This window comes from Halichoerus grypus, chromosome 2, assembly GCF_964656455.1.
Source record: "Halichoerus grypus chromosome 2, mHalGry1.hap1.1, whole genome shotgun sequence".
NCBI classification, from domain to species: domain Eukaryota; kingdom Metazoa; phylum Chordata; class Mammalia; order Carnivora; family Phocidae; genus Halichoerus; species Halichoerus grypus.
In genome coordinates this window covers 156510095-156537826 of record NC_135713.1, presented here as the reverse complement: position 1 = coordinate 156537826, position 27732 = coordinate 156510095, and the positions used below count along the sequence as shown (strand labels likewise).

The 27732-nt window shown below is 58.4% G+C and overlaps 2 protein-coding genes across 10 annotated transcripts in view; one reads left to right on the top strand and one right to left on the bottom strand.

Moving 5' to 3' along the window:
• Window positions 1–21280, top strand: ELAC2 (elaC ribonuclease Z 2). Of its 4 annotated transcripts, XM_036067688.2 has the most exons (24): window positions 1–287; window positions 863–913; window positions 1053–1123; window positions 1873–1937; window positions 4351–4408; window positions 5117–5185; window positions 6266–6373; window positions 7816–7874; window positions 9793–9851; window positions 9955–10027; window positions 10576–10688; window positions 12018–12113; window positions 12961–13099; window positions 13177–13262; window positions 14768–14886; window positions 15928–16024; window positions 17137–17275; window positions 17709–17747; window positions 17870–17979; window positions 18458–18557; window positions 18640–18760; window positions 18861–18939; window positions 19427–19571; window positions 20119–21280. In XM_036067688.2, exons 1-24 carry the CDS (start codon window positions 55–57, stop codon window positions 20353–20355), a joined length of 2466 nt encoding a protein of 821 aa, XP_035923581.1. In that variant the 5' UTR covers window positions 1–54; the 3' UTR covers window positions 20356–21280. The 4 variants fall into 4 exon arrangements, with proteins under 4 accessions (XP_035923581.1, XP_077924059.1, XP_077924061.1 ...); XM_078067933.1 differs by lacking the exon at window positions 6266–6373; XM_036067689.2 differs by lacking the exon at window positions 1053–1123 and having other exon boundaries at window positions 106–287.
• Window positions 21249–27732, bottom strand: part of ARHGAP44 (Rho GTPase activating protein 44) — a 160853-nt gene continuing 154369 nt past the window's right edge. For 5 of the 6 annotated variants that reach the window (XM_036067681.2, XM_036067682.2, XM_036067683.2 and 2 more), the window contains 2 exons: window positions 27020–27403; window positions 21249–22606 (listed from right to left, as the gene is read on the bottom strand). In XM_036067681.2, the coding sequence (XP_035923574.1) occupies window positions 22467–22606; window positions 27020–27403 (524 nt within the window). In that variant the 3' untranslated portion in view covers window positions 21249–22466. Of the gene's footprint in view, window positions 22607–24631; window positions 24683–27019; window positions 27404–27732 lie in introns of all 6 variants that reach the window. The other variant, XM_036067685.2, reaches the window with a different exon arrangement.

Sequence of the window (27732 nt, the reverse complement as noted above, 5' to 3'; positions counted from 1 at the left end):
GGCGTGGGGGCACGAGGAGCCGGTGACCGGGCGCGTTAGGAAGGAGGCTGGTGCATGTGGGCTCTCCGCTCGGTGCTGCTGTTGCGCTCCGCGGCCGGGCGCGCCATGTCGCAGGGGCCCGCCCGCCGCCAGCGGCCGCCCAAGGACCCGCTGCGGCACCTGCGCACGCGGGAGAAGCGCGGCGCGGCCTGGGAGCCCGGGGGCCCGAACACCGTGTACCTGCAGGTGGTGGCGGCCGGCGGCCGGGATGTGGGCGCGGCGCTCTACGTGTTTTCCGAGTACAACCGGTCAGTGCGCCCCGCCCGGCCCGCGTGCTGCGCGCCGGGGTCCCCCACGCGTCACTCGTGTGGGATTCCGCTGCTGCAGCCGACGTTGGACCCTCGGGGGGTGGTGGGGGATCCCCGATGCCTTACATCCCACGCCCGTGGAGTTCCCGGGAGCCCCGGAGGAGCCCCAGACTTGGGTGTGAGCGTCCTCTTTCCAGCCCGGGGTCCCGAGGCCCCACTTGGCACACTTGGAGCCGCACTCCCTCCCGTGCGCCCCAAGACCGGGACCTCATGGCCGGCGTGTGGGGTGTCAGGTCAGGTGAGGAGGTGATGGGGGAAAGCACCCACCTTACCCCAGCATCAGCCTGTTAGGCCCCCAGTCCCCTGCTGGCCTCTCCCAGGGAGGGCTCACCGACAGCATCCTCACGCCAGAAATGCAGCCCAGTAGCCCAACATGAGGTTTTGTTTTGTTTTGTTTTGTTTTTTGGTGTTTTTTTGGTTTGTTTTCTGTAGTGTACAATAAAGCATCTAAAACCGCGGCAGAGATTTTACAGAGTCCCATCTCCTGAGTATCTTGCCTAATGTTTGTCCTGTAGGTACCTCTTCAACTGTGGAGAAGGCGTCCAGAGGCTCATGCAGGAGCACAAGTGAGTCAACCATTTTCTTCTGGGGCGGAGATGCTCGTGGGGGCTTCTCCATGGGGAGACATGGGAGTGTTTTTAAAGCAGAAGAGAGGGTTCCTTGGTCGACCTGTTCGGTCCTGCTCAAATGTTTTGTCATTCTTAGGTTGAAGGTGGCTCGTTTGGATAACATATTTCTGACCCGAATGCACTGGTGTAATGTGGGGGGGTTGTGTGGTAAGTATATTCTTTCTGAGGTCAGAGGCTGGGATTTTAGTCAGCCTTGTTCCCCGCCCCCCCATCTTCCAAGTCCAGGGGAGCTGGAATTCTTTCTACGCTTGCCCTGTCAGCCGCAGCTTGGAAAGCTGTGACTCAAAAGGACAGATTTGGACATGAATGCTGCTTCCAAGCATTGTCATCTACTCTGTTTATTGAGTTGCTGGACTGGAGATACGTGCCAGTAAACTGGAGGATATAGTGGGTGATGGTTACAGGACACGCATTTACCACCGAGACGCTCGCCGCCACGCACACATACCCGCTCTCCGGATTACCCCATTGTGCATGCCCACCAACGAGGAAGGTCAAGATTGTGTCGCTGCCAAAGTCCATAAGCTTTGTGACATGGATAGGAGGGAGTGCAGCGTTGAGCCCTTCCCATTCTCAGAGCTGAGACCCTCCAGGGCGAGGCAGTGAGGGGCCTGGGCGACAGAATTTAAGGGCGTCCCATCATTTGGTGTGATTTTGCATCCTGGGTGCTTCACTGCCTCGCCCCAGTCTCAGCCCTGCCCATTCTGGAGGCATCTGGGGAATATCGGGTGTCCCCTACACCTCCAGCAGGAGTCACTTCTGCCCAGGGCCCGTGATCACTGTGCAGAAGCAGGAATGAGGACAGGTAGAGATGTAGCTGGTTAAGTACGGAGTGGGCCTCCTGGTGGCAGCTGCAGCCACCGTGATGAGACAGCTGATGTTCTTTCTCCTTCCAGGAATGATTCTTACCTTAAAGGAAACCGGGCTCCCAAAGTGTGTGCTTTCTGGACCCCCACAACTGGTGAGTCCCTCCTGACTCAGCTTTCAGAGCCGACCCCTCCTTTTTTTGTGTTAGTGACAAGCATTTCTGTTTCTGCAAATTCGTCTTTGGCCCTCCAGAGTTAACAGGCGGTGGAGCCTTTCAGGTTAAGGAGATCTGAGTCCAAAGCCAGATTAACTGTACGACCTTGCACCAGTTCCTTTACCTCTTAGAGCCTCAGTCTATTCATCTGTGAGATGGCTGTGAATTCCATAAAGTTGCTAAGGATTACACGAAAGACACATAAAAAACACCGAACCAACTTATTACATGTTGGGCACCTAGGAGGCCCACAGGGAATGTTAGCATTTATTTTTATTACATTTCAGACCTCTTCATATCTTCCAGAACAGCTTCTGAACATTGTTGAGAAGCTGTGTGCACATTGTTTACACTGCTGGCTGACCATTCATTTCCCACTTGGTAAGATGAAAGGTGGGCGCCTGGGTGGCTCAGTGGGTTAAGCATCTGCCTTTGGCTCAGGTCATGATCCCAGGGTTCTGTGATCGAGCCCTGCATCAGGGCTTCCTGCTCAGCAGGGAGTCTGCTTCTCTCTCTTAAATAAATAATATATTAAAAAAAAAAAAAAAGGTGAAAGGTAACCAGTCACCAAGGCCTGTTCATTCTGTCTCTAAAATAGTGCCTCAAATCCACCCATTTGTCTCCTCCGTAAAGCCTTCCCTGTCTACTGTGACAGCTGCATATCCTTCCCCGCCGCAACAGTAGCCAGAGGAACCTCTGGGCATACGTGTAGGAGTATCACACCCAGAACCCTCGGGGCTTCTCTGCAGTGCAGCGCGAACAGCATTATCGGGCCTGCACTGCAGAGAAGTTGAGTGTCCGACTCGGCATCTGTCTCCAGTCTCCCCGCCGGAGCTCCGTGGGCCACTCTCGGCCCTTCCCTGAAGCCCCTTCCCATCCCATGGCTTTGCTCCTGAGCCTTCAGGGCTCCACTGAAAGGACATGCCACTCAGGAACCCGCCTGACTCTCCAGACAGGTGCCACCCTGGCCCCTGCGTCTCTCCAGCTTCTTGCACATCCTTAGCACAACTGCTGCTACCCAGCTGTCCGTGCTCATCTGTTTCACTTCTCTCGCCACTGGATTTTAAGTTTCACGAGGGCGGGGACCGTGTCCCCTGCTAAACCCTCGGTACCTGGCATATAGTGGACACTGTAAATATTTGTGTAAAGGCGGTTCAAAATACTAAAGTTCATGCTGATGCCTCCTTTTTTTTTTTTTTAAAGATTTATTTATAACTGAGGTGATGAATGTTAGCCACATGGTGGTAGTCATTTTGCAATATAGACAAATCATCATCTTGTGCAGCTTAAACTTACACAATATTATGTGTCAATTACATTTCAATAAAGCTGGCAGGGGGGACAAAATAAACTAACTTTTTTTTTAAAGATTTTATTCATTTATTTGACAGAGAGAGACACAGCGAGAGGGGGAACACAAGCAGGGGGAGTGGGAGAGGGAGAAGCAGGCCCCCCGCTGAGCAGGGAGCCCGATGCGGGGCTCGATCCCAGGACCCCAAGATCATGACCTGAGCAGAAGGCAGACGCTTAACGACTGAGCCACCCAGGCGCCCCTAAACTAACTTTTTAAAAGTTTTTTTTTTCTTTAAGATTTTATTTATTTGATAGAGACACAGCAAGAGAGGGAACACAAGCAGGGGGAGTGGGAGAGGGAGAAGCAGGCTTCCCGCCGAGCAGGGAGCCCGATGCGGGGCTCAATCCCAGGACCCTGGGATCATGACCTGAGCTGAAGGCAGATGCTTAATGACTGAGCCACCCACGCGCCCCATGGTTTTTTTGTCTTGTTTTGTTTTTTTAAAGATTTTATATATTTATTTGAGAGAGAGCACAAGCAGGGGGAGGGGCAGAGGCAGAGGGAGAAGCAGGCTCCCTACAGGGAGCCTGACACAGGGCTGGATCCCAGGACACTGGGATCGTGACCTGAGCCCAAGGCAGACATTTAACTGTTTATCTGACTGAGCCACCCAAGCTCCCCATCTACTAACTTTTTAAAAAAGAGAGTACAATAAAATACTGATTTTTTTTTCCTTGATGGGTACTTTTAAAGATTTTACTTATTTATTTTAGAGAGTGCGTGTGCAGGTGAGTGGGGGGAGGGGCAGAGGGGGAGAGAGAGAGAGCAAGAGAGAGAGAGAGCTAGAATCTCAAGCAGATTCCCCGCTGAGCACAGAGCCCCACGCAGGGCTTGATCTCACGACCCTGAGATCACGACCGGAGCTGAAATCAAGTCGGACACTCAACTGACCGAGCCACCCAGGCACCCCTATGTTGATGCCCTTTGATAATTCTCACGTGCTGCTGTAGCATTCTGCCTTTGTATGACCATAACTGCTTCTTTCTTTGTCTTTTGTAGGAAAAATACCTAGAAGCTATCAAGATATTTTCTGGTCCACTGAAAGGAATAGACCTGGGTATGTTCCTGAATCTGACTCACCATCTGCCATTTCTTTCTTATATATGCCCCAGTCTCCCAAACTAGAATCCATAAAACTTGGACTAAATTAAGCCTTAACATAAAATGCTTCATCAATGAGATGAATTTTGAAAATAGTGCCTGTTGCAATTCCTGTGCCCCCACGTCGTGCCCCCAGATATAGTTTAGAGGTGGTTCTCAGTCGAATTGCTCTGGCGGAGCTGGGAGGCACGTGGCCTCTTCCTGGGGAGAGGCCTAACCAAGGAGGCCAGCAGGGCCCTGTCCTGAAGGCCGCGTGCCTCCCTGGCTTGTCAATGCGCCTCTTCAATAGAAACACTAATATTTACTTCAAATTGAATTCCAGTCCTTACAGTTGAGATGGTCGAGTCCCTGGCCTCCCAATGCTGTGTGTTAACTTATGCCTCTTAAATTTGAGAATTGGTTTTTTTTATTAATTTTTTAACAGGTAGTTATCATATTATGTGTTGTTTTTTTTTTTTTTAGCGTAGTAAATATTAACAGCCGATGAAAATATGTGGGTGCTTCTTTCCTAAAAATTGGCATTTATTCAGAGATTCTGGGTTTAGTGTAGATTCCCAGCCAACTTCCAGGGTAAATCAGTTGCTGTGGTTGGTGATTGGGAAAGCTCATTTTTCCCCAGTGTGTTTGTCCAGTACGATCACTGTCCTTGGTCTTTCTCGCGCAGCTGTCCGGCCCCACTCGGCACCAGAGTACAAGGATGAGACCATGACTGTCTTCCAGATCCCCATATACAGTGAGTGCGCAAGTCCTATTTCCTAGCAGGAGGGAGGGCTGCAGGTCCCAGGCAAGGAAAATGTGGGGTAAAGATAGAAACTGCTGGAATATTGGTGCTGTGTACCCAGTTTTGTGTTTCTGAATATGATTAGGAAATTTAGCTGAGAAATTAAGACATGGTTCCTGCCCTTAGGGAGCTTATAATTTTACAGACAGGCACGTTTAGCCCCTAGGTAACGATCATGGTTATACTTTGGGATGTTATGTAATCAAGTAGCGTCAGAAAATAGACGGCTCTTGGATGTGCACATTCACTGCTTCGGGTTTATTTGTCGCAGATGTAAGTACCCCTTTGGAGAGAGGTTGCTGGAGAGGTTTGCACTGGTAACCCTTTTCCATAAATACTAATGCTGTTGGAAGCGTTGTGAGCAGGTCGGAAGGTCTCATGAAACTTCATAGGCCCCAGCGCCAGATGGTGTGGTTTTGACTTAGGCACACACAGTCGGCGGGTCAGGCCAGTCACATTCCACGCCGGGTTTTACCAGTTGCGAGGAGAACACAGGACGCTGGGGACGTTTCCTTGACACTCCTCTGATGCCTGCCAAGTGCTGAGGGGACACAGATCAAAGCGCCCAGCACGGGGCAGAGAAGTCCGGCCCTGGCCAGGAGACGAAGCTTGCAGGGTGCCGGCAGGGGGTGGGGGTGGGGGGTTTCGCTTGAGCAGAGGCAGACGTGCTTGGGGGTCAGTGAGATAGCCGGTCACATCAGAACTCTCCCTGCCTGGCTCGCTCCTGGTCCGATGTCTTCTCTTCCTGACCCCTGCCGACCCCTGGGCCTGATTTGCGTCCCTCGCTGTTCCTCCCTTCCTAGCACGTGACAGGTGTTTTCTCCGTGAGTCTGTGGCCCGTGCTGGCTGGGGGACCCTCAGCCTAGGTCTGTCTTCTGGGGCGGTGCTGGTGCGTCAGCCGGCCTGCGGTTGTCGTCGGAGAAGGCGGGCTGCCTCAGTGGGCACTCTGCTGCTGACTGGTGGGAACAGCGGGGCTCTGGCCGGGAGCTCACCTCCGTGGCGTGGGGTTTGATTGTCTTCCCTACCAACCAGGTGAGCACAAGTGTGGAGAACACCGGTCATCTCAGAGTCCAGAACGACTCAGTCCAGGGCGGTCTTCGGATTCCGGATCCGCTGAAAAGGAGCAGCACCTTCCAGATGGTAACGCTGTTTACACAGAACAGTGCACCTGCCAAGAGAATGGTTTTCTTTTTTAAAAGATTTTATTTATTTATGAGAGAGAATGAGAGAGAGAGAGCATGAGAAGAGGGAGGGTGAAAGGGAGAAGCAGGCTCCCCACTGAGCAGGGAGCCCGATGCGGGGCTCGATCCCGGGACTCCAGGATCATGACCTGAGCTGAAGGCAGTCGCTTAACTGACTGAGCCCCCCAGGCGCCCTAGAGAATGGTTTTCTTAGTCTCCTGTCCCTTCACGTGCCAAAGCAGCACTGTTAGCCCGTGTGTCAGACAGGTCCGTCCTCCTCGGCGTGCTGTGGGACTTGGCGAGTGTGGGGGGGCAGGTTGCCGTGAAGGCAGCAGTACAGAGCTCTGGGGCCGACCCCCAGCCCTGGCTGGGCCCCAGACTGTGTTCAGTGTCCCCGGAGGAGGGCAGGGTCTGGCAGATCGGTTCCTACAGAGGCTTTCGCGTTTTTCATTAATGCAAAGGAATTTTTCACGAATGCAGAAAACTGAGCCGACCAGTCGGGTCAGTGAGGGGATTGGCCCCCTTCTCTTCCAGAAGGACAGCCTGCTGAGAAGTGGAGTTAAAAATCCCAAGCTTAGATGTGTCGGAGGACTAGGACCCCTTCGGGGGCTGTGGTCCAGTGTTGGGAAGGGCTGCTAACGTTCCTCCTTCTGCCTGGATCGTTTTCTGTCTGATGACCGAGAAGGGGCTGACCCCGGGAGCCGTCCTCCCTGGGAAGGCCGGCTGAAGACCCACCGAGAAGGGGCTGACCCCGGGAGCCGTCCTCCCTGGGAAGGCCGGCTGAAGACCCACCGAGAAGGGGCTGACCCCGGGAGCCGTCCTCCCTGGGAAGGCCGGCTGAAGACCCACCGAGAAGGGGCTGACCCCGGGAGCCGTCCTCCCTGGGAAGGCCGGCTGAAGACCCACCGAGAAGGGGCTGACCCCGGGAGCCGTCCTCCCTGGGAAGGCCGGCTGAAGACCCACCGAGAAGGGGCTGACCCCAGGAGCCATCCTCCCTGGGAAGGCCGGCTGAAGACCCACACCCGCATTTTCTCTGCAGGCCTGTTGGCTTTTGTGGTGTTTCGCATACGCTTGTTTAGAAAGCACGTTACAACTTATTTTTTCTCTCTCCTCCCCATCTGGGTAAAATGGGTCATTTTTTTAAATGTTTCACTAGCTAATTCTAAAGTTTTTCCCCCTGGCGATTTGTGTTTTCTGTTCACTCCCACCTCGGGTGTGAGTAAGAAAAAGAACAGGTCTGCGGGGGAAAGAACACCAGTGTTTCCTTTGGCTTTTCTATCAAACTGTCAATGTCCATTTAATTTGGCACGAAGCCGAACTAAACTTCAGACGATCATCGGTCTGTGAAGCCCATAAACCTTCCCGTTTGCCTTGTTACAATCAGATGTGTTTTTTTCTCAGGTATTGGCCAGAAAAAGAGCGGCAGGGACCCCTCCTTGGTTGTAGCTTTTGTCTGTAAGGTAAGCAAGTGCCTCTCCAGTGGGCTTTCCGTGAGTGTGTGATGGTGACCCTCGGTTAGCTTTCGTCCAGTGACTCAAAGCTAGTGGCTCCTAAGTCCCCTGGTTTATGTTTGCCTATGATTGGCCGCCTTGCCCTTGAGAAATAAAGGTAGCCTTGTTTGCCTTCAGGTGAACTGAGCCTTCGTTCAGACTTCTCCAACTCTGTTTTACTTTGTGTCATTTTACCATAGCTGTTCAACCACTAGCATTCCCAGAGGCCTGTGTCTGCAAATCTGAAGTTGGTCCGATTCTGTGAAAATTCTATTACCATAGGGTGTTTTAAAAATTGGACGAATGGCCTCGTTTTAATAGGGCTGTGCGCTAAAATCTGATTCTCTGCAGCAAACACTTTCATCTGCGGTAAGGCCCTACGTTGTCCTTTTGTGGGCAGTGATTATTTTCTGAGGAGTAATGTTGACTTTAAAATATATTTGCACTTCTTATCCAAATGGTCACACCCACCAGGGATAACCCTTCCGGAAGGTCAGCAGTAATCGTTATTAGCTGCGAGATCATTATCGGTATCCCGTCTGTCACTGTATCTCAGTAGTAGTTTTTATGAAAGTGAAGGATGGTTGTGGATAGGCTTGTTCCTTGTGTGTTTCTGAGTTTTTAGGCAGCAAAATAATTTTCCAGGTAGGTTTCTCTGGTCATCTGTAATTGTATTAGGTCCCTCCCGCCTTCCTCGGTAGAGGCCTTGGGGTAGGATGGCTTGTGCTCTGTGTGCCGGGCCACGCACCCCTGTAGACCCTGGCTGTCCCGGGCCTCGGAGGACTGCATTCTGCTTCGCCTCTGTGTTCCACACGCCCCGCACCCTCGGTGGGAACAGTTTCTTGTGGGTTGAGCCCAGCTCATCGTAGAGGGAGGGGTTTTGCCTGCCTTAGGTCTGCAGGTCCCTGTGAAATGTTAGAGCACTTGGTTGCCATCCTGAAACCCGTTTGGGTCTGTGGAGGGAAGGTTGGGTCACAACAGGCCCTGCTAACGTCATCATCTAAATATGTCATTGGAGTTCATCACCTTTGCATTATATGCACACACTTAAACTGTAATCCCTCCTCTAGGATAGCATTTGCCAAGCCAGAAAATTCTAGAATCCTAGTAAGGCTTGAGGATCCAAATCGGAGACTTTGCCCTAAGAGTAATTTCCTTTTAAAGATCTAGGGAAGAAAAATGAAAATCGAATGTAATTCAATACTCAAAAATTTATTAACATTTTTTGTACTTTCTGATTTTTTTTTATTATTACATATAAATACACGTTTTCAGGGACAGAATGACTGATAATTATGAGGTTTTGTGGCAGGATTATTGTCTGCCCTTGTAACATAATAGCATATCGGGGATTGTTCATTACAGCTTTCCTCCAGGGTAAAAGCAACACCATGTTGCAGGTTTGTGAAAACCACCAGGGAAAGACCCTCCACGCTTTGATTGCCCTGTCCCTGTCATTGCAATATTATGTCGGACAGGGATCGGCATGGTTGGGTCGCGTCCTGTTAGCTCCTGCACGCCGAGTGCAAGACGGTGGGACAGGGGTGTTCGTCCTCAAGGACACACGAAGGAGCCTTTTTGTTTGATTTGGAAATGGATCGCATTTTATTACATTCATAAGAAGTTAACGTGGGGAAGTAAGGCCCCGTGTTTTACATCGTTCAGCTTCCAGTCCTGGACTATTTCAGAATAGAGGACTTCTTCGCGAGATAGCATGGAACATAGAGTACTTCACCTCAGAGCAGTGCCCGGGCTGCATTTTGAGGATCGGGGAGAAGGTGACACGAGGGAGTAAAACCAGAACGGCGTGCTTGGACGGAGGCTGGGTAAAGCCCGGCTGCCTCCTTCCTCCCTGGCTGAGGTGGCGTTTACGTTCTTTTTGTCACAGCTTCACGTGAAGAAGGGCAACTTCCTGGTGCTCAAAGCCAAGGAGCTGGGCCTGCCAGTGTGAGTGTCGGCGGGGGGCGCGCCGTTGGGCCGGGGCGGGGGGGTGGGGGTGCCTGTGTCCCTGCCGCACCCCGTCTCACGGACGGCTGGCCCCTTCTTCCAGCGGGACAGCTGCCATCGCTCCCATCATTGCTGCCGTCAAGGACGGGAAGAGCATCACTTACGAGGGCAGAGAGGTGAGGCGCCCCGTTTTTGCGGTGTTTCGGCAGTGACGGCTGGGGCCTGGAACACAGGTCCAGACCTCCCCTTTGAGGGAAGTAGAACAGCTCAGACTTCCTTCACTGGGCTGAGCGATAACAGCAGGGTCTCTAATCTGGACTTGTCCCGCTTGTCCACGCTGCCTGCCTTTGGGAGCATCTACTTAGCATTTGAGGGATGGATTTTAGGCCCCTGGCCCCAGGGAATGCCACTGTGTTCTTAGCCAGGATGTTTCCTCCGGCATCTAAGGTTGTCAGGACCATTGGCCGCAGACCTGAGGGCACCGTGAATGCCCCGCCTGGTTTCGTGGCCACCCTGGGTTTGAGACGCCCTCTGCAAGCCAGCCTCCTGGGCATACATAAGCAGAGCGTGCGCCAAGGGCATGGGTGGTGATCCTCCTGGTGGCTTTGTGCTTGTTCAGGAGGGATTACGTGTAAGGTGGCCCGTTGACTTGAAGGCCAGTCAGTGTGTTTGCCAAGCTGTGACTCTGCCCTGGGAGAGAACCGTGACCCCAGTGATTTTGCAGATTTTGCCTGAAGAGATCTGTACTCCTCCGGATCCTGGTCTTGCCTTTGTTGTGGTAGAATGTCCGGACGAAGGATTCATTCAACCCATCTGTGAGAACGCCACCTTCAAGAGGTGATGAGGGCTCTGGGGGTGGGGGGAGCCCAGCTGGCATCGACCGGGGTCAGGGTGTCTGCCTGACCCGTGGCTGCTCCTGGCACCGAGCCGTGGCTGCGGAAGGCCACGCTGAGTTCCAGACTCCTGCCGGTGGGCTTTGTGCGCACAGCCTTGGAAGTGAAATTAGAAAAGAACGAAAGCCAGAGACCACTTGCCGACTAGAACACCAGTGGCCTGTTAGAGTGCTAAGTCTAGGACAAATTCTAGAGCTTTCTTCAGTTCTAATTAATACCCCGATCATTTTTGGGTTATTTTTACTTAAGTAAGTTTTCTTCGCTTGCCTGTATTGAATCTGAGTAGGCGGGTCTGAAGGCTGTGAGACCGTCTTGGTCGAGGGCCCGTGTTACGGGACAGACTCTCAGTCTGGACGCACCTTTGGTCTGCTCTTCTGGTGGCCCGGGTGCCATTCTCTCTCGTCGCCCAAGAAAGTGGACCCATGGGCAGCTCAGCTTCAGTCTCGGGGAGCTCTGACCCCCACGTCGCTGTTTTTGTTTCTCTCCCATTCCTAATGGTTTACTCTACGCATATTTCTCCTGTTCCTCATTTGTATTTATGTTTTGCACGTAGTGTTTTATTCCGCTTATCACAACAGATCTTTTTTGGGCAGCTGTAACGCTTTTAAGTTGGCGTTGGCAGCTCTCCCTGAGATGCGCTTGATTCTCACTGGGTGAATCCGGGTTCCGTGGCGGCGCAGGCTTTGTGTTGTCATCAGGTCACCGTTGTGCGGAAGGGAGGGATGGGGAGAAAGTACTGCGTGTATTTTCCGGGGGGAGGAACCGGAAGGAAGCACCTCAGTGTGTTAGTAAGTGACAACTCTAGACGGAATTACAGACAATTTTAATTCTCCACGCCCGTGGCTTGGGTCTGCTGGAAGGCAGACGGCAAGATGGGACTGCGGGTGCCCGAGATTCATGGGGGAAGGTCCTGTGAGAGATAAAGGAGAGCGGGAGCAAGAAGAGGCTGGGAGAGCTTGGGTCCTGCTCCGTGGGTCAGAGCCCTGTGCCCGGAGGGGGCAGGAGGAGGCTCGGGCTCTCAGTGGGAAGGCCCAGGGGCCAGCCCCAGAGCCTGCGGACTAGAGGAATCCTGGGTTGGTGCCCTGCTGGGCTCAGGTACCTCTAGGAGCAGCCCGGGCACAGCCTGGCCTGGGCGCGGAGGCCGTGGGTCCCCGCAGTCCCTGAGAGCAAGCGGCGCGGTGCCCTTCCCTGGCCGCATGGTCACCGTTTGTGGAGGTTGTGAGTCTGCATCGCTGTACAGAGCCCGACTCCCCTCCTCCTCCCTTCCGCCCAGGTACCAAGGAAATGCCGACGCCCCCGTGGCGCTCGTGGTTCACATAGCCCCAGAGTGTGTGCTTGCGGACCCCAGATACCAGCAGTGGATGGAGAGGTAGGACGCATTTCCATCCGTCCTCCCCCTTGCGCCGGGAGGTGCTCCCTCCCCTTCCTGCCGGGGCTCCCTGCCCTCCCGGAGTTCGGGGTGAGTTTGGGGAGCAGACAGCCGTACCGCTGGTGCAGAAAGCTTGTGTCGGGCCCAGCTGGATCCACCTGCCACCCTCCCCACTCTGACGGAAGGAGGACCTGCCGCCCGCTCTCCGTGAGCCTCAGTTTAGGGACTGACAGGCGGGGTGTGGACGGGTCTGCAGCTCATTCCATTCCCTTCCCTCTTGCCACCCACCCTGCGAGGTCTACCAGCGTCTAGTAACTGGAGAAGGGGTCACCTTGCCTTCTCCTCGGGGCCCCACTGGCCAAGCTCAGCAGCTGGGTGGAGGGAGTGTTGGAGCTGAATTCGGAGCCCCCGGTGCCTGGGTGCTGTTCCAGCCTCCCCACCTGCGCGTCCCAGGAGCCCCCTCTGCTCCTTCCTCGCGAGCCCCACAGGCTCCTGCTCGTGGCCCGCCCTCCCTGGAGGGCCTGCGTCCTAACGATCCCTGTACGGTACCGCCCCTTCTTCCACCCCGTACTCCACTTTGTTCTCAGTCCCTGGCTGCAGGCTCCGGACATCTCAGCCTTCTGGGTTCTTCGCGTGCTCCTTCCAGCACAGCCCGAGGCGCTTCGGTCTGGAGAGGGCACTGGGCTTGGAGGCAGAGGAGCGGGACCGTATCGGCCGGTCTTTCTGGACCCGCCGCTTAGTCTCTCTGAAGCCTTCCCTCTACCTTCTTTGCCCCTGGTGTCGCCGCTACCCCTTTGGTGGGAGTCCTCCTAAAGGGCGCTGTGAATGCCCCATCGCTTTGCCGTAGGTTTGGGCCTGCCACCCAGCACCTGGTCCTGAACGAGAGCTGCTCGTCGGTCCACAATCTCCGCAGCCACAAGATCCAGACGCAGCTCAACCTCATCCACCCCACCATCTTCCCCCCGCTCGCCACCCCCCACGGCCAGGTAGTGTCCCCCGCGGCCCCCTGGTCCGCCCCCTCGCCTGTTCCTTCTCTCCACCGAGTGGGATTTGTGTCTTCCAGGAGGAACACGCCGCCTTCCCTGTGCCCACAGTCCGGGGCGAATGTCTCCTCAAGTATCAGCTCCGTCCTCGGAGGGAGTGGCAGAGGTCTGTGGGACTCTGAGCTGACCGAAGGGTCTAGATCGGGGGTTGCCAAGCTCTTCTCGCAAAGGGCCAGGCGGTAGATATTTCAGCCTGAGCGGGCCATGCGGTGTGTGTCCGGGGTGCTGAACTCTGTCCCTGCCGCTGCCGGGGCCTGGAGCACCAGTAAATGAGCCACTGCAGCTGAGTTCCCCAGCAAGATCCGGTTCCCAGAACTGGCTGCTCTGGTCCGGGCTGAGGTGGGAAGAAGAGGCCAGCGGTTATTCTTTCCTAAAGGCGTTTTCCCTCATGATAATGGTGATACTGCTTCTCTTGTTTTACAACAAAGAACGTGAGTGTTTGATGGAGATTAGGCACCCTGGGTCCCATCCTCCGAGATAAGAGAGAATCGTTAACATTTTGTCTTTTAAATTGGAGCACGTGGGGAATGCAGTCTTCTGGAAAGTGTGTGTGTGGGTCTGTGGCCTGACAGGTCCGTCTTTTCCCGAGTCATTATGTAGCCTTCAGGAACGAGACTTTTATGGGTTCTCCACATAGGGACGTTTTGCTCATTTCAGATGTTTCTAGGTGGTTGTTGTTTAATGTAAAGTGTTAAATGTTTCGTGTGTAAATGTCTTGAGTGGAACTCTTGTTCCCTTAGGGCGATTCTTAGATGTGGGATGGCTGGGTTGGGGTGTGACCCGTTCTGAGGCCCTCGGTAAACACGAACGTGACGTCCAGAAAGGCTCTGCCCATGGACGGTCCCACCAGTAATCCCTCCATGTGGCTCATGTGTCCGATCTGCATCTCGAACAGGTCGAAGCTTCCCGTGTGCTGCGTTGTGTCCGTGTTAGTTGTAACTGGATGAGGAGGCTCTGGTGTTGAGTAGTTGGGTTTTCTGAGAGACCACGCGGTCGCGTGACTGGGGCCCACAGATGCGGCCTTGGGATTTCGGAGCCTGGCCGATACCCAGATTCGCCTTTACCTGGGCAGAGTGCACGCCCCAGGCCTCCTGCGTTAGAACCTGGGGAGCTGGGCCTGGCCTCGCTGCGTGAGCTCCCGGGTGAGCAGAGCGCCCAGTCCGGGTGAAGAGCTGCCGATCCGAGGCTGGCCTCTCAGTGTGCCCGGGACCAGCCACGTCGTAGCATCGGGGCCTTGCTAGAAACACAGCCTTGGGTTCCAGCCCCGAGGCGCCGAATCAGGGCCTGCGTTTCCACAGCGTTCTTGGGGGATGAGCTGTGCCCACGTTCGTGGGGGTGCTGGTAGCATCCGGCGGGCAGAGGTGAGGACGCTGCCGGACGTCAGTATTGCCAGGGTCGTCAGACTCTGAGCTGAGATGTCCTGAGGGGCCAAAGCTGTTCAGAACGTGCTCCGAGGCCCCTGCTTCACTGAGAAGGGTTCCACATGGCAGGAGAACAGAACTGCCCCGGGTTACTTCGTCTTCGGTCTTGATTTGGAGAACTTTCTGCAGATGGGCATGTGCTTGAGGCCACGTGCCCGCTTTGGTCACTGAGATGCTGTCCTCCCTGCAGGGATGCTGTTATTGTGTGCAATCCCGATGAATTCATAGCTGAGGCCCTGGAGCTCCCCAATTTCCAGGAAAGCGTGCAGGAATACCGGGAGGCCGTGCAGGACGGCCCAGCCCCAGCAGGTGAGCGGAAGACCCCGGAGCCGCCTTCCCCTCCTGGTTGCTGCCCTCCTGCGGGTGTTTTCAAAGCGCTAAGGAGAATGACAGCCAGGTCTAGTTCCATAACCCCGTGCTGCTTTATTCTCCAAAAACACCCGTGCCCGTGCCTGCCCGCCTGCCCTCCCCACCGAAGACCAGCTCAATGCGAACGTTGGGTGATGGTGCCCAGCCCTTGTGTAGCGGGCACGCACCATGTGCCACGGTTCTGGGAGCTCCTGCAAGACCCTGGAAAGAACTTTGTACCAGGCCTCTGCCGACTCGGGATCTGGTCCTGGCTTGGCTAATAGGGAGCCACGGCAGATCTGGCCACGTCACTCACCTTGCTGGGCTTTCACTGCCCCATCAGGAAAAGTCGTTACGGGGAGCTTGGGGACCTCTGCTCCAGTAGCTGGGTTTTCTAGTCTGCTTTTCAACTAATGCTAGAAGCAGAGAACGCCGGACTAGAAAGCGGGGGGCGTTAATGCAGCCAGGTGGTCCTTACCCCCCCGACGGTAGGTTCTCCAGGGAAGTCAGCCTGGGCTGGTGTAGAGCCTCGGCTTTCATGGAAGGGACGTACCAGGTCTCCCTGGACTCCGGTCCTGGCTCTGCCTCTTCCCATCTGGAGGGCTGACCCTCTGAGCCTGTTTGCACCCCTGTAAAGCCGGGGGTCCCCCCCTCCCCCAGCAGTGTGGTTATGGCGCCCACAAGAAGAACAGGTCTGGTGGTAAGGGCTGGATGCCAGGCAGATGCCAGCCCCTTGCGGTAAATGAATCACAGCCTGAAGAAGTGCCCTTTGTGATGCGAAAGACTTAGAGCAGGTCTCTGGAAGGAAAGGCTCCGGGTTTATCCGCTCTGCCTTCCAGACAGCCACTTATCCACAGACAGCCGGGGGCCCCGCCTCAGAAGGACCCCTGCCAGGTGGGGTGACCAGCCCCTCCTGGGAGGCTGCACCTACCCCTCCCGGGGCTGAATGCTGGCTCACTTCTGACCCAAACAAATGGACCCTTTTGCGTGTGTTTTTCACAGAGAAAAGAAGCCAGTACCCAGAAATCGTTTTCCTCGGAACGGGCTCTGCCATCCCCATGAAGATTCGAAACGTCAGTGCCACGCTTGTCAACATAAGGTACTGCTCTTCTCCTGGGAGACCTCCATCCACGGGGGCACGTGCGTCCGGCCCCCCCCACCCCCAGCCCAGGCTACTTTGAAGATGCAGCCATATCAAAGTGCGTACGCTTGTCACCTTGGCCGGAGCATCCGGAAGGGGAGTAGTGGGCGTTAATGCCTTTAATAGGTTCTGGGGGTCACCAGACTTCATCCCCCATTCTGTGGACAAAACAGCCGGCTCTGCTGTAGGCCGTGCACCTTGCTAAGAAATGATCTCGCTGAATTTTCACAGTAATCCTATGAAGCAGTGATTGCCCATTTCCTTGATCGGTAAACTAACCTTCCAAGAGGTTCCCAGTTGCCACAGCTGGGCAGGGGTGGATCCGGAGCGTGAGCTGGTGTCTGCACCACTGGTTGGGCCGTGTCCTGACTGGTGACTACGGGGGACAGCTGCTGGGTGTGTGCGCCGTCTCGGCGTCAGCCCCCGGACTGGGTGGGTTTTGGGGGCTTTGCTTGGGTTTGCCTGGTGTCCTGGCCCGCAGAGAGGTCAGTCCGGGCCCCGAGCAGTGTTCACGTGTGCAGGAAGTCAGACTGCGCAGTAGCGGGCTGCCTCTGAAATTTGGCTTTGCCGTCTGAGATGCTGGCGGTGGACGGCGGCCCGCCAGCTGACGCGCGGGGCGCACACAACACTCACAAGTGCACCCCGCCAGCAGAAATGCACCGTCTGGGACGCATTCTCTGGCTGCTGAGGGGGTGCAGTCAGGCGGCTCGGCAGGCCCGGCCTGTCCCCGGGGGCTTGACGAGGGCAGCAGGTGCACGCGCATCTCCCGTGTCCTCAGGGCTACGTGGTTTTGCCCTCCCGTTCCCCAAACTGGGTGCCAGCACTGTGTGGCTCAGGGGACTCCGCGTACGTTCAGGGGTTTCAGGGTTCCGTGGCTAATCAGTCCCTTCGTATAACGAGCTCGGCCGTCCAAAACGGCCTTCGTGTTTAGAGAAGCTTCTCGGAATGAGCACGAGAGGTTCTGGAAGAGGTAGGAAGCACACAGCCGCTTCCGCCTCTTCTCCAGAAACGCAAACCCTCCAGACCTCGAAGCCTTTCCCGGCACCAGTGACTGTCGCTCTTGTCCACAGCCCTGACAGGTCCCTGCTCCTGGACTGCGGCGAAGGCACGTTTGGGCAGCTGTGCCGTCACTACGGAGACCAGGTGGACAGGGTCCTGGGTGCCCTCGCCGCTGTGTTCGTGTCCCACCTGCACGCGGATCACCACACGGTGAGTGGCGGCAGATGATGGGGCCCCAGCGGAGGGCACGGGCTGCCCGGGTCAGCGCGACCCCTGCACCGCCCCCCCCACCCCCGGCTTGCCTTTCCTGCCCTTCCTCGCAGACGGCCCCGCCGCCGCTTTTCCTCTCGCTGGTGCAGTCGCTCTGCTGGGGGGGCCGCCTCGTCCCTCCGTGCGCCCCGCTGTCCTGCTGCAGCGAGGCTTTGGCCTTCACCCCGGCTGGCCTGCTCCAGGGGGACCTCAGCCGGAGACGGGAGGCCTGCTGTCCCCGGGCCGGCTGGGTCCCCCGCCCCGGTCACACCGCCCACGGCAGCGGCCGATAGGGAGGGAGGAGGACTCCAGAACCCGGGCGCCGGGCAGAGAGCCGACTTTGGTCGTGGCTGACGCGTGTCCCCTTCTCTACCCCCCCCCCCGGCCCCCCCAGGGCTTGCTGAATATTCTGCTGCAGAGAGAACGGGCTCTGGTGAGTGTGGCCCTCGATCTTCCGGACATTTGAGTTTGGTGGTTTGCACGTTCGCAGCCACACCTGCTCCACCCGGAACCGTTCTTGTCGCTGACTCAACGGCTCCGGTGTCCTTGTCTCAGGCATCCCTGGGGAAGCCGTGTCCCCCGCTGCTGGTGGTCGCCCCGACCCAGCTCAAGGCCTGGCTCCATATGTACCACAACCAGTGCCAGCAGCTGCTGCAGCACGTGAGGTGGGCGCAGGCACCCCGACCCCAACTCCGCCCCGCCCCGCCCCGCCCCGGCCCCGCCCACGCCCCCACGCCGGCCACGCCCCTGCCCCGACTACACCCCAGCCCCCGGCCACGCCCCTGCCCGGCCACGCCCCGACGCTGCCTTCCCAGGGCCCGGGGGCGCGGCGGTGGGAAGGAGTGAGGCCAGTGGCCGCTGCATGCTCGTTTGCGTCTGTTCTCCACCCTCTTTGCGGTTCTGTTCTAGTCTCGAGATTCTCCACGAAACCCTCGAGCCGAGGCTGCCACAGGGCGGGCCCCTCCTGTCCTGCGGGTCCCTTGCCACGGCCTGGGTTGGGGGGCTTGCTTTGGCTCTGCTCTTTTCTTTTAGTGACGGATTGGTGTTTCTTTATGGTAAGGAGTTTGGGGTTCTCTAGCCAGACGCTTGAACTCTGAATCACGTTTTTCGTGTTTGCTGCGTAACCCTTGTGTGTCCTCACAGCCTGATTCCTGCCAAGTGCCTTCAGAAAGGAGCGGAGGTCTCCAGCCCCGCGGTTGAAAGGCTGATTGGTTCGCTGCTGGGAGCGTGTGACCTGGAAGAGGTAAGGGGGCGCCCGCAGGCCGGGGCGGGGGGAGGGATAGGAGGAGGGGGACACCTGCACAGCCGCCCGCCTGCCGCTTCAGTTTCAGACCTGCCTGGTCCGGCACTGCAAGCATGCTTTCGGCTGCGCGCTGGTCCACACGTCCGGCTGGAAAGTGGTCTATTCCGGGGACACCATGCCCTGCGAGGCCCTGGTCCAGATGGGTAAGTAGAGGCAGCGGGCCGGGGAGGAGCCGAGGACCCCGGGCCCAGCGCTTGTCAGGCAGGGAACTCTGCTCCACCAGCCGTGCTCATTATTCTCTAGGGAAGGACGCCACCCTCCTGATACACGAGGCCACGTTGGAAGACGGCCTGGAGGAGGAGGCCGTGGAAAAGACACACAGGTAGGGGAGAGCCCTGAGCTGTGGTCACCCGCTCCCTGCCCCGCGGGGATGCACCGTGCTCCCCAGTGACAGTGACCCGAGGCTGGCCGGCCTGCTTCCCCGCGAGGCCGTGGGGGTTTTTGCCTGCTTCTGCAGCGCTGTCTGGGCAGGGGGCCACCCGGGGCGGGTTTCTCCGAGTATTGCAGATACTCGGACATCAGCTGTCAGCCATGTCAGGGAACTGCCGGGGGAAGGAGGGCCCGGGGCAGCTCTTGGGCTTTGCTGGGACAAGAGTGTCCCCCGAGTGAGGAGCCACCTGCCTGTGCTCTGCTGCTCTCACGGATGGGTGGTGTGCCCGCCAGCGCTCGGCCTGGGCTCCGTCTGGGGGCATGAGTGAGGAATCTGGCCCTTAGCAGAGTTGGTGTCGGCGACAGAGGTGGCCTTCCTGGGGTGCACGGGGTCTTCCCTGCACTTGGGCATCAGCCTTACGTGGCCCCTCTGTCGGCAGCACCACCTCCCAGGCGATTGGCGTGGGGGTGCGGATGAACGCGGGGTTCACCATGCTGAACCACTTCAGTCAGCGCTATGCCAAGGTGCCACTCTTCAGCCCCGACTTCAACGAGAAAGTGGGGATTGCCTTTGACCACATGAAGGTCTGTGCCCCGTGGGCCGGGTGGGGGTGGGGTGGGGTGGAGACGGTGCTCCCTACGCAGGGTGCTTGGGGCCAAGGGTAGGAGGGTCTGTCCATGCCCCCCGGCGGGCCCACCTGCTCCAGGGCCTTCAGGACAGACTTGAGTCTCAGGCTGCTGGAAGTGACGGAGGGACTCTGGCCCACGCCGTTCCCCCAGGCCCGTGACTGGGGGAGACAGGTGTGCTCCCCTCTCCTGCTGGGGAAGCCCCTCCGGCCTCCCTGAACGAGGGTGGGGGCGGGGTGTGCCTCTGACGAGCCTGGTTTTCAGAGTCTGGGCTGCCTCTCTTTTCTGGAGGCCCATTCAGTGGGGCCCCCTAAGCCAGGAGTGGGGAGTCTGTGCCCCTTTCTTGAGAGGGTTTCCTCCCTCCCTCCCTGGCCTTGTCCCTGTGGTCAGCTGACACAAAGGTGGGCGAGAGGGAGCTGGCGCCTGCCCCATGAGCAGAGGGCCCCCTCCGTCCAGCTCTTGCCGGGCCCTGGACGCACATCCTGATTCTGGGCTCGCCTTCCAGGTCGGCTTCGGGGACCTCCCGACGGTGCCCAAGCTAACCGCACCGCTCAAAGCCCTGTTTGCCGGCGACATCGAGGAGATGGAGGAGCGCAGGGAGAAGCGGGAGGTGCGGCTGGCGCGGACGGCCCTGCTGTCCAGGGAGCAGGCGGGTGGCCCCGAGGACGGGACGCCCCTGCAGAAACGGGCCCTCACAGAGCAGCCTCAGAGCCCCCAGAGCAAGAAGGTCAGGGCCCAGTGAGGGCGCGGGAGGGACCCTGGACTTGCAAGGCTGGCGTTCTCCGCACGGCACGGCGTGGGCTCCCCTGACCTGGTGGGAGCCGGAGGGCTCGGTTCGACCGGGAGGCACCAGGGCCTTGGCGAGGGCCCCGCACAGGGACGGCCCTGCTGGACACCTCCTACGGCCGGTGCCTCGGGACATGAGGCTGCTGGATGGAAGACCAGGGACAATTCGAATTCGGTACAGACCGATTTTTAAAGAAGTCACATGGAAAACCGGCCTGCCCACGCCCGAGGCCAGCCACGTCCCCGAGCGCTGGGTGGTGGACAGGACTCCAGGAATAGCCTTTGCAAAGACAAAGAGGCCGCTTGGAACCTGAGTGCTCTGCTTCATCCCGGTGCCACCTCGGAGCAGGCGTCTCCCTGCCCTGCAGAGTTGCGCCACCCGGTCCCCGGTGTGACCTGCAAGCCAGCTCTGATCGCGGCCGGGGCGCCGCCACCCCGCTGTAGCCTAGTTTTAGACCGAGTCAAGCCACGCCAGCAGGATCCGGGCAGCGGCTCAGGAAAACGCAAGTCTGCGTGCTGTGGCAGGGGAAATGGGAGACTACGGATGTGCTTGCCCCACGGCAAGAACGAGACGCCCTCCCTGCCCTCAGAGTGTGGAGAGCTCGGACGTCGAGCCGGCTGTCCTGCCCTTTTGGGATTTAACAACACTGAGGTCAGTGCTTGGAAATGGAATCTTCCGACTAATTAATTAATTTGGTATTTATTTGTGAGAACACAGAGCTTTAAAAGCACAGGTGATCTGGAAGAGACCAACCGAGCATTTTAGCCTGGCCCAGCCGTGACCTCCGATGTCCTCCTGAGGGTCACCTGCACGGAGGCGTGTCCCCAACACAAGAAGATAGGCCACGCTCAGGGATAATAAATCTATTTTAATAACATTACTTTCAACAACTATTTGTACATGTATTTAAAGGTAACTTTCGACCCCTGGGCTCCATTACAAATTGGGTACGGACCCGTCCTTGCCAGGAAGTGAGCAAAGCTGTTAAAGTTGGTGAATCCCACCATCGGGGCAGAGTTATCTTACACTGTTGTCGGGAAAAATAACTAGGCCTTTAAATTTCTCATTGTACACCTATACATTGGTTTAGTTTGAATGGCTCAAATTAAACAAATATAGATTTCATATATACAAATATTATATCCTGTATAGGTATATCGGATCTATTTTAAAAGGATAAAATCAGAAAGTGTGACTTGGCATGCATGACCCGAATCTGTCTTGCTCCTTCAATCCTGAAGTGTGACTGGGCTCCCCGAGAACGGATGGGACTCCCCGAGGAGGAAAGGGGTGGGGGTGAGCCACGGCTGAGCGAAGCCCGCCACCCTGCAGGCCCGGTGGCCTCGGGTCCCCGCGGGCCACCTTCCCGCCCTGCGCATGCTCTGGGTAACAGATTTATTGCTAGTCCCCGTGGCCACCCGGGAGGAGAGGCATGCTCCCGGCCCCCACCGAGCAGAGCCCTCGGTGGGCCGTCCAGACACCCTCAGGATCACCTTTTCAAATTCAGAAGTACAAAACAAGAAGGTAGGGACCGAAGCTCTCAGTCACATGGTCAGGAAAAGTAAAACCGTTAGGAAGTGAAACAAATTGGGTTTGAAGCCATTGACTTTAGAGCCCACGCAGTAAGGGCAGCCTGAACGATTTTTACACGGGCTGGCCCCCTCCCCAGCTTGTGCAGCAGGCAAAGGTCAGTGCCGGGCCTTCTAGAATCCAGAACTCGTGCGCTGTAGGGGAGAGGGTGTGTCCCCCACCCCCCCGGTAGCCACGAGTGGAACCAGGCACCCCGACCCTCCTGCGCACCCCCCCCTCCAGCCTGCACCCGCAAAGGACCTTTCTGACACGGAAGCCCTCGGGCGGAGGGGGTGCCGCTTGGCATGGAGGCTGAAAGTGGATCAAAAGAGGCACAAAGTCAAAAGGCAAAGATCAAACAAAAGGCCAGAGTCCCACCCCGAGGGAACGAACGAAGTCTGCCCGCACAGGGAGGGCAATCTGCACAACTCCCGCCTGGCAAGCCCAGGGGCGCTCCGGGGCGGGGCCCAGGTATGTACACGAGGGGCGGGCGCGGGTCAGAGGGCGGTGCTCTCAGACTCCTCCTCCGAGTCCCTCTTCTCTGTCACCGAGTGTCGCCGCGCGTGCTCCAGGGGGCTCAGGCGGAGCGGTGGCCCGAGCTCTACGTGGATGGAGGGGATGTCAAAGTGGACGAGATCTGCAGGGCGGCAGAGAGAGAGGCGGCTGAGAGCGGCGGCCGGGGGCAGGAGGTGGTGGTGACCGGGCCCCCGGGGCGGCCGAGGCAGCCTGCTGCACCCGTGGGGTTGGGGTTGGGCTGCTCCGCTCCCGCCCCGTGAGCGCGCACGACCCGAGCACCCCAATCGCGTCGCGCCGGGGACGCTCGAGGAGGAGCGCGGCCACAGCTCCCGGGCCACGGCCTCTGCGCACCCCCCAGCTCCATTCCCGGTGGGCAGGCAGCTCAGGACAGGCGAGCCCACGGAGGACACCCAAGGGGTGGCGGCACGCTCAGCCTGTGGACGCTGGGGGAGCACGGTGGGCCCAGAACCGAGGATCGGACGGTGTCACCCCCTCCTTGGCCTGCCTCGTTTCGGGCCCCACTGAGCCTTGCCGTCACCTTGGGCCCGGATGACAGGGGAGGCGTTCCCAGAACGGGGGTGGCCCTGGGCCAGCCTGGGGTGGGTGGGCTGGTTTCTTCGTCGTTAGGATTTTTTTGTAAAACCAACATTGAGCCTAAGCGTACTACACCAGGTGGACAGACAGACATGTGGACGCTGCGCTAAAAGACATACAAACATGGAAGCTCTGGGACAAAAGGTCCTTCTGTCACCAGCCCCCCTCCCCCCAGTCCTCAAAACGTCATTCCTGTCTTCGTCCCGCCGCCTCAGCACAGAGACGGGGGTCCCAGGCTCGGCTCTGCTAGTGACACTCCTCCAGCCTCGGAGTACAGCTGCCGGCCTGTGTCCTGCCCTTCCGGCTGGGGCCCCCTGCCCTGCAGCGTTCTGCTGCTCGGATTTCCAATCTCCTCTCTGTCATGTGGGGAGAGTGGCCTCGGGCAGGTTTACCTGCCCTGTGGCCCCAAGGGGAATCTGAGCCGGATGACAGGTTTGAACAGGACCTGTCAGCTTGGATGCTGGCTGTTCCCTCAGACCCCTCGGGGAAGGCAACTCAGTCACCAGAGAGCAGGATCGAGGGAGAGAAGCCCCCACCGACTGCAGGATCGGGGGAGAGAAGCCCCCACCGACTGCAGGATCGGGGGAGAGAAGCCCCCACCGACTGCAGGATCGGGGGAGAGAAGCCCCCACCGACTGCAGGATCGGGGGAGAGAAGCCCCCACCGACTGCCAGGGTCAGAAGTGTCTGGAATGAGACCTGTGGGTGGGCAGGCAGGGGACGCCCTTGGGTTGTGCTTGCTGCCCCAAGTGTCCACAGGACCCAGGGCTTAGCAGACAAGAACCCCTGATTCCCGCCGGCTTCTCTCCTGCACGTACCTTGGTTTTAATCTTGAACACCTGCCTGCTGTGGGCAGAGGAGAGGAGGCAGAAACCGGTGTAATGCTCCCCCCCCGCCCCCCGATACTGAGCGAGGAGCCAGCCGGCCAGAGGCCCTGGGGGACACAAGCTCTGGCCTGAATCCTACCACTGGGGGTTCTTCAGGGCTCGCCCGCTGTGTTGGCCCTGAGGAAGGCAAGCTAGAGCCCACCTCGCAAAGGGGGGGGGGGGTCTGCCAGGACGACCTCACGGCCGCAGAGAAGCCGCTCCGACCCCGCAGCAGAGGCTGGCCCGCTGTGCCCCAGGACCCTCCTGGGGACACCTCCCCGAGCCAAGGTGTACGCAGCGACTGGGGCACCGGGCACCAAGGTCTGCGGCAGGCAGCCCGAGGAAGAGAGACCACAGGAAGAGCGGACCTGGGAGCCCTGCGGTTCTAGGCCCCAGGGAGAGGGATCGCGGGGCTGACCCGGGTGCCCGAGAGCCAGAGGCGGAGGGGAGAGCCGGCGAAGCCTGCTTGCGGACTTCCTCCCCGTCTCCTAGCGCCAAGCCAGCCAGCCCGCAGGAGGCCAGTGATACCCCCCCGCCGAAAGCCAGAGGAGCTCAGGGACCGGGGCGCTCCCCCCCGCAGAGGCCGCGTGGGGGGAGGCACGGAGCGGAGCTGCCATGCGGGGAGGAGGTCCGAGCCACATGCAGAGCCGAGCAAGCGCCGGGGCCCGGCGGGCTGGGGCCGCTTACCCTGAAATCCCCCTCACACGTATCCCCAACTGCGGCCCTCAGGTCACACAGCTGCAGGAACACAACGACAGGATCGGAGAAAGGCATAAACACGATGAAACGAGAACGTGACAATCGTTACGCCGAGTATCACGGGGGGGGGGGGAGGGGGTCACACCAAAGCATCACAGATGCTGCACCGGCCGAACCCGTGCGGACGGACAGAACGACAGCCTGCTGCCAAAGAACACGACGGACACGCCACGGTGTGGAGGCCGGGGTGCTGGTACCACTCAAGGTCGGCCATTCCGGAAGAGCCCAGCGGAAGGCCCCCCAATTTCAACTCCCATGGCGTTCCCCCCTTCCCGTTCCTCTCCGGTGACACCCTGCGCTCCTTCCGGTGCTTTCAGCGTCCACGCTCCCCGGCAGCCCTTCCCTGGGGCGGCTGGGCGGGGGGGGGGGGGGGGGGGGCCTTGGGCTGACCCGGGGTGACCCTGAGCTCCTGCTGTCACCGTGCCTCCGCCCGCAGACGCTCCCATAGGAAACGCGCATCACCAGTACCAGGGACCAGCGACCAGCGGGAAGTGGTGCTGGCGACTCTCGGGGAGGAATTTCCTGAATATTTTATAAGCCTCGGGGTAGGTGTCAGCAGCTGTTCGTTCGCCACGAATCACACCCACAAATAAAGCAGCCGAACCGCCAGGGGCTGCCTGCTCCCCACAGTATTGCAACCTCCTGGCTCCTCCCAAACACTCCAGCTGGACTGGCCTCGTCATGGGCGCCAGGAGCTGACCCCACGGGCTCACTCCCCCTTCCCTCTGACCGAGGGGGAAAGCCTCCCTCCTGCACAGAAACACGGGCCTGGAAGTACAATCCCCGTCGGAAATCCCAGTGCGCCGACGACGTAGGACCACACGGCCCTTCGGAGCACGTGCACAGATGGGTGTGGGCATGTGCAGGTGATGTGTACTGTGTGTGGTGGGGCATGCATGCGTGCACCTGTGTGTGCGTGCAGCGTATCCGCGTGTTGCACGCATGTATCTGGTGTGTGCATGCAGCGTATCTGCGTGTTGCACGCATGTATCTGCGGTGTGTGTGTGCGTGCATGTGTGTGCACCTGTGTGCGTGCAGCGTATATGCGTGTTGCACGCATGTATCTGGGGTGTGTGTGTGTGCACGCGTGCGTGCACCTGTGTGTGCATGGAGCGTTATCTGCGTGTTGCACGCATGTATCTGGGGTGTGTGTGTGTGCATGCGTGCGTGCACCTGTGTGTGCGTGGAGCGTATCTGCGTTTTGCATGTATCTGGGGTGTTTGTGTGTTGAATCTGGTATTTGTGTAGTGTGTGTGTGTGCACATGCGCGGCATCTGCATGTTGCGTGTGTGTATCGGGGGGGGGGTGTGCGCGTGCGGCATCTGCGTGCTGCGTGCACGTATCCGGGCCGCGTGTGCCTCAGCTGCTACCTGGGGCGACCCTGAACGGACGCGCCCGGGCTCTGCCGTCTGGTGACACGTGGCCTGCATCTCTGCCAAGACACGGTCCAGCGCTTTGTCTGCCTCCCTGAACGAGGGAGACGCTCGCCTGGCTTTAGCCACGAACACGCCCCGAGTGTCTATTGTCACGTGGTCACAGTATCTGGGGAGATGTTGCAAAACGTCCTCTTTCTCCAACCGACAAACGGTTTTTGCCCAATGTGGTGTGTTTGTAATTTCACACTTCTACATTTTTCCGGGACGGCGGGCGGGGGGTGGGGTGGGGTGGAGAATAGCTCCATCTTGACTTTTAAACTTAAAGCAAGACTAAATTTAGTAGCTGCGGGCTTGTCAATAAGCTCCTCAAAGAACCAGGGGGACCGGCATCTTTCCTGAAACTGGCCCTTCTCTAAACACTGCTGGAAATGCAGGTTTCTGATAAGGCTTATTACGTCAGTAGGAAACGGTGTCTGGCTCCCAGCCTCTGGGCTCAAGGTAAGGGTCTGTACCATTGCAGATGCCCGGACTCCACCCAAGGAGAGCCACAAACGCCTCCCCTGCGCTTTAGACGCCACCAGTCTGCGATCAGAGCCCCGCCCCCCGCCCCCCAGCCTCTCCCGAAGCACCGAGCACCACCTCCGAGTCCTCAGTGCCCAACCCCCCGATTAGGAACAGAATCAGGACCCTGCACTGGCGGCCATCCACTGCGAGAAATCCCGTAAAGAGCCCTTTTGCAGGACAATCTGGATCCCGGGGCTGATGTCCACCGGCCTCATGGGGGGAGGGGGGGCGGCTCCCGAGATGATCGTAGAAGCCACGCGTGGCACCACCCCGGGGCAGACAGACGTGCTCACGGGCAGGGGCACCAGGGATCCCGCCGCTGGGCACACCCAGCTGAGGTTCGTGGAAAACCGTGGCGGCACTGTGGCTTGGTTACCTGTCGACATGCTCTCCCCGGGGGCCATGCCGTCCAGCACGGGGTGCTCCGTGGACTGCGGACTCGCGGCTGGCAGGCTGACTGTGGGAGGCTGAGGGGGCGGCAGGGTGGGTCTCTGTCGGGGCTTGGGGGTGGGCCGAGATTTGGCTGCAGTGCTCGGGAAGCCGGCAGGGGAGGTGAGGGGAGGGGCCGCGGCCGCCGCTGGGGAGAGCTGACCGGAGGCCAGGGAGTACCCCTGCGGGTAACTCAGTCCGTAGGGCGATGGGGTGCTCGGCGGGGTGGGGGACAGGCTGAGCGGGGACGGCTGGCCGGCGGACTGGTCGGTCATAGCCCCCGGCTGGCCGAAGGGGACCTTGGGTGGAATCGGAGCCAATTTCTTGGAAACTGAAAGAGAAAACACAGGCACACACAAGGTCATGAAGTGAAGCCGGCTGTCCCCAAGGCCCCCTCCCTCCGCTCCCCCCCCCCCACCGCCACCCCTGCGACCCGGCTCCCGTGACAGCCAATGCAGTTTCTAAAAATTCACCTCAAACTGCAAGTTTTCATGTCTCCCCCTCTGCTCCCTGATCTCCCTTTCCCCGGATTGCTGCCACGATCTACACGGCCCTGGCCGGAGCGGAGAACGAATTTCCCGTACACGGGCCGTGGCCGGCCGCCCAGTGTCCTCACTTCACTTCGTGGTGGTAGAAGGTGTCGGGGGTACACGGAGGAAG

Bases quoted from the DNA above. Each gene is read 5' to 3' on its own strand.
- ELAC2 (XM_036067688.2), top strand. From the start codon at position 55: ATGTGGGCTCTCCGCTCGGTGCTGCTGTTGCGCTCCGCGGCCGGGCGC. The intron at 7,875-9,792 runs GTAAGCAAGTGC...TTTTTGTCACAG, and splicing joins TTGTAGCTTTTGTCTGTAAG to CTTCACGTGAAGAAGGGCAA. The intron at 17,980-18,457 runs GTGGGCGCAGGC...GTGTCCTCACAG, and splicing joins CAGCTGCTGCAGCACGTGAG to CCTGATTCCTGCCAAGTGCC.